General features: G+C 35.7%; 1 protein-coding gene across 1 annotated transcript; it reads right to left on the reverse strand.

The window, feature by feature from the left end:
• Positions 1-425: 425 nt before the first annotated feature.
• Positions 426-4,883, reverse strand: LOC114175176. Its single transcript, XM_028059943.1, has 6 exons — positions 4,389-4,883; positions 3,630-4,046; positions 3,045-3,282; positions 2,461-2,558; positions 2,028-2,349; positions 426-673 (listed from the first exon to the last, which is right to left on the reverse strand). The coding sequence occupies exons 1-6, from the start codon at positions 4,881-4,883 to the stop codon at positions 426-428; spliced, it is 1,818 nt and encodes a 605-aa protein (XP_027915744.1).
• Between the last annotated feature and the right edge of the window lie 278 nt (positions 4,884-5,161).

Genomic DNA, 5,161 nt, shown 5'->3' on the forward strand with positions numbered 1-5,161 from the left:
ATCACTCAAGAACTAGGAGAATCACTCTCACTATTAGATAAAAAAGAGAATTTATGGACAAAACTTAACTTGATTCCATTGATAAAAATGGTTCAGCTTATATAGGAGTTGTAACCTTCAGAATTACAAAGGACACATAAATTTTGAATTACAATCCACTTAAAGCTGTTAATGATCCACTCAAGTTAATAATGATCCACTACTTATTTATGATTGTAACTGAAATTAAGACAACAAAAAGCCATCCACAAGCATTCAACAAGGGTCCTCTTGGTCTTTCAAAGGCTAGTTCTTAAGTTGGCAAATGGGCCCTTTAACTTGAAAATAAAGAAAAACTAAAGTCCATTAATTGGTTAAGCCAAGACACAATTTGGTTAGCCAATTTTACAAAGCATTGGGCCATTATTTAAATAAAAGAAGCTAGATCAAATTGGTATATTAGTCCTCCATTTGGGCCATGATGCAATTAAAATCCTTAGTCTTTTCTCCTTGAAGGGCTTGTATTCAAATAATATGGACAACATTTGCTGTAGAGCTTCTTTTGCTTTCCTTACTCTAGCCCTTGTCATAGGTCCTCCAAGTTCTTCAAGTGGATCCTTGTCTTTGCTCATTGTCAGATCTCCATCATTCTTTTCCTCTTGAGAATGATTTGTCCTCAAATCAGATTCTTTATCTACATCAAAAAGAGATAAGTCAAACACATTGAAGGTGGAAATAACATTATAATCACCAAGCAAATCAATTTTGTATGCATTGTCATTGATTATTTGAAGCACTTGGAACGGACCATTCCCCCTTGGTTGAAGCTTTGATTTCCTTTGTTCTAGAAACCTTTCCTTTCTCATGTGCACCCAAACCCAATCTCTAGGTTGAAAGACAACCTTCTTTCTAACTTTGTTAGCTTACCTTGCATAGCTTTCATTTTTCTTTTCAATTTGACCCCTTACTTGCTCATGTAACTTCTTCACATAGTTAGCTTTAGCATGTGCTTCTTTATGCTTAAACATGGAAATGTTAGGCATAGACAACAAATCAAGAGGAGTTAAAGGGTTAAATCCATATACAATCTCAAAAGGTGAATAATTAGTTGTGCTATGGACAACCCTATTATAAGCAAACTCAACATGAGGCAAACATGCTTCCTAAAACTTAAGATTTTTCTTTAAAATAGTTCTAAGTAATGTGCCTAAAGTTCTATTGACTACCTTAGTTTGACCATTAGTTTGTGGGTGACAAGTAGCAGAAAATAATAATTTAGTACCAATCTTACCCCATATGGTCCTCCAAAAGTGACTAAGGAATTTTGTATCCTTATCACTCACAATGCTCCTTGGTAGTCCATGAAGTCTCACTATTTCCTTGAAAAACAAGTTAGCTACATGAAAAACATCATCTACCTTCTTACAAGGTGTGAAATGTGCCATTTTAGAAACCTATCAACAACAACAACACAAAATCCTTTCCATTCTTTGTTTTAGGCAGCCCCATAACAAAGTCCATAGAAATGTCAGTCCAAGAATATTCAGGAACATGCAAAGGAGTATATAATCCATGAGGCTTCACCTTAGATTTAGCCTTTTTGCACACAATGCAGTGATCACAAAACTTATGTACATCACATTTCATATGAGTCCAAAAGAAAGGCTCTTGCAAAATGACCAAAGTCTTTTGAACCCCAAAATGACCCATCAAACCCCCTCACGTGATTCAGTCATAAGCAACTCTCTAATGGAACACTTAGGCACACACAATTTATTTGCTTTAAACAAGAATCCATTATGCTTATAATAACCATTTTCAGAAAAATTTTCACATGCAGCAAATATTTCAACAAAATCCACATCATCCTTATACATGTCTTTCAAAGATTCAAGACCAAATAGTTTAGTTTCAAGCATATAAAGCAATGCATGCCTCCTAGAAAAGGGCGTCAACCATTATATTTCATTTCCCCCTTTTATACTTGATGATGTATGAAAATTGCTCCAAAAACTCTACCCATTTAGCATGCCTCTTATTAAGCTTACCTTGTCCTTTCAAGTATTTCAAGGACTCATGATCACTGTGAATGACAAATTCTTTGGTTAACAAATAGTGTTGCCAAGTCTTTAAAGCTCTAACAAAAACATACAATTCCTTATCATAAGTAGAATAGTTAAAGGCAACCCCACTTAACTTTTCACTAAAATAAGCAATTGAATATCCATCTTGTAGCAAAACAACGTCAATACCCACATTTGATGCATCACACTCAATTTCAAAAGATTTTGCAAAATTAGGCATGACAAGAATATGTGCATTAGTTAGCTTATGCTTAAGGGCAACAAAGGCCTCCTCTTGTTTCTCTCCCTATTTAAAACCCACATTCTTTTTAACAAATTCATTTAGAGGTGCAACCAAGGTACTAAAATCTTTAACAAATCTCCTGTAGAAACTTGCTAATCCATGAAAACTCCTTACCTCACTCATGGTCTTAGGTTTAGGCCATTCTTGGATGGCCTTGACCTTTTCCTTATCAACTTGTACATCTTTAGCACTCACAACAAAACCCAAAAATACTACATGATCAGAATAAAAGATGCATTTTTCCAAATTGGCATACAAATTTTCTTTTCTAAGCACATTCAAAACATATTTCAAATGTTCCACATGCAACTCAAGAATATCATCAAAGTACAACAAATTTACCAATAAACTCTCTTAAAACATGGTGCATTAATCTCATAAATTTGCTGGGTAAATTTGTCAAACCAAAGGGCATAACCAACCACTCATATAATCCATATTTAGTTTTAAAGGCCGTTTTCCATTCATCACCTTCTCTAATCCTAATATGTTTATAGCCACTTTTAAGATCAATTTTAGAAAACACACATGCACCATAAAGTTCATTAAGAAGATCATCTAACCTAGGAATTGGATGCCTATACTTGATGGTGATGTTGTTTATGACTCTACAATAAAAACACATCCTCATGAGCCATCCTTCTTGGGCACCAAAATCACAGGTACAACACAAGGACTCATGTTATCCCTCACCCAACCTTTACTCATGATTTTAGTAACTTGTTTTTCAATCTCTTTGGTCTCTTGTGGGTTGCTCCTATAAGCTGGCTTATTGGGCAAAGAAGCTCCCAGAATGAGATCAATGTGATGCTTAATTACTCTCAAAGGTGGCAAACCATCAGGGACACTTGTTGGAAACACATCTTTATAATCTTGCAAAAGAGACTTAATACTAGAGCATAATTCAAATTTGCCAAATTGGTTAGCATTTATAATCTGATTTTGAAAAAACAATAAGTAGAGGGGCTGCCTTGTGCAAAGCACCCTCCTTACCCCCCATTTCTCTTTCTAAATAAAGTTGCTTACTCTCAAGTGCTTCATTTTCTCTCATTTTCCTCTCAAGTGTTTCAGTCTTTTTCTTTTTCCTTTCAAGTGTTTCACTCTTTCTCTCATTTGCTAACTTTTCTCTGATTTTTATTTGATCCTCACATACCTCTTTAGGAGACAAGGGTTTGAGAACCACTTTTTTTATCCTGATACATGAAAAGAGATTTTGTTAGTGAAGCCATCATGAATGCTTTGATGCCATACTGCTACAGTCTTCCTAAAAGAATATGGCTCACCTCCATGAAAACCACATCACATAAGATTTTATCTTCATATTTCCCAATGGAGAAAGAGACTTTAGCTTGCTGTTTCACTTGGACTTCTTCTCCTTCACTAAGCCATTGAAGTTTGTATGGCCTAGGATGTGGTTTAGTGTCCATGTTCATCTTTGACACTAATCTTGAACTCACCATATTGGTAAAACTTCCTCCGTCAATGATTACCAAGCATACATTACCATTAACTGAACATCTTGTATGAAAAATATTCTCCCTTTGAGATGCATCGTCAGCCTTGACTTGACTTCCCAGCATCCTCATAATCATGTACAACTCTCCATTAGCTTTCAACTTTCCATCACTCTTTTCTTCCTCTCCATCACCATCATCTGAATCACTTGTGTACTCCCCATTATCCTTAAGAAGAACGGTCTTCTTTGTAGGTCACTCATAGGCATAATGTCCCATGCCCAAACATTTAAAACATTTCACTTCTCTAGTCCTCTTTGGTGGATGTTCATGTTTCTTTTGAACTGTTTTTCCTTCGTTAGAAAGCGCTGAATTGCTAGAGGAGGCAACACACTCTTTCTTTACTCTATCCCTCTGGTTTGAAGAACTGAAATTCGTAGAACTCTTTCTTGTTGTACTCTTTCTTTTAATTTATTGTTCTACCTGTGTGGCCTTATGCACAAAATCCTTCATCTATACAAACTCTTACAACTCAACAACATCTCTAATATCATGATTTAATCCATTAAGGAAACGTACCATAGTTACCTCAAGATCTTCTTCAATTTTGGCTTGGATGATAAGAATCTCCATCTCCTTATAATACTCATCCACTCCCTTGTTTCCTTGAGAAAGTCTTTGTAGTTTCAATTTTAAGTCCCTGTGAAAGCTAGAAGGTATATACCGCTTCCTCATGACCCTTTTCATATAAGCCCAAGTGTCCACCATAGGTTCCTCATCTCCAATCCTCTCTCTTTGCAACTTGTTCCACCAAATTAAAGCATAATCAGAAAATTCAACTGCGGCAAGCCTTACCTTTTGCTCCTCACTATAATTATTGCAAGAAAATACATGCTCGATTTTGAGCTCCCATTCCAAGTAAGCTTCAAGATCACTCCTCCCCTTGAAAGGTGGCACATTCAACCTTACTCCTTCTATTCTCCTTTCATTCCTTTGTGGCCCTCCTCCTCCTCCTTCTCTTGGTGGGGTTCTATTCTCTAGTTGATCCAAGCTATCATGAAACTCATCTTGTTGTTGCTTCATTAACCTCTCCAAATGTTGAGATAATGGTGCAATTTGCATATGAATATCATTCCTTTATGCTATGATTAACAAACAGATCAAGGTAACAAGAACAAAATATATATATGGTGTTTGAAAATTTTCTCACACACTCAAGTGTTTGCACTCATAGATTGGCTTTTACTATAATGAAGCACTCTTATATATATGGTATTGTCTCAATCTCTTCTTGAGATCAAGAACTCACAATTATAATGATCAAAATGATATCTCATGTAAGAGCAATCATGCTCACAAGG

This window comes from Vigna unguiculata, chromosome 3 (genome assembly GCF_004118075.2).
Source record: "Vigna unguiculata cultivar IT97K-499-35 chromosome 3, ASM411807v1, whole genome shotgun sequence".
In the NCBI taxonomy this organism is placed as follows: Eukaryota; Viridiplantae; Streptophyta; class Magnoliopsida; order Fabales; family Fabaceae; genus Vigna; species Vigna unguiculata.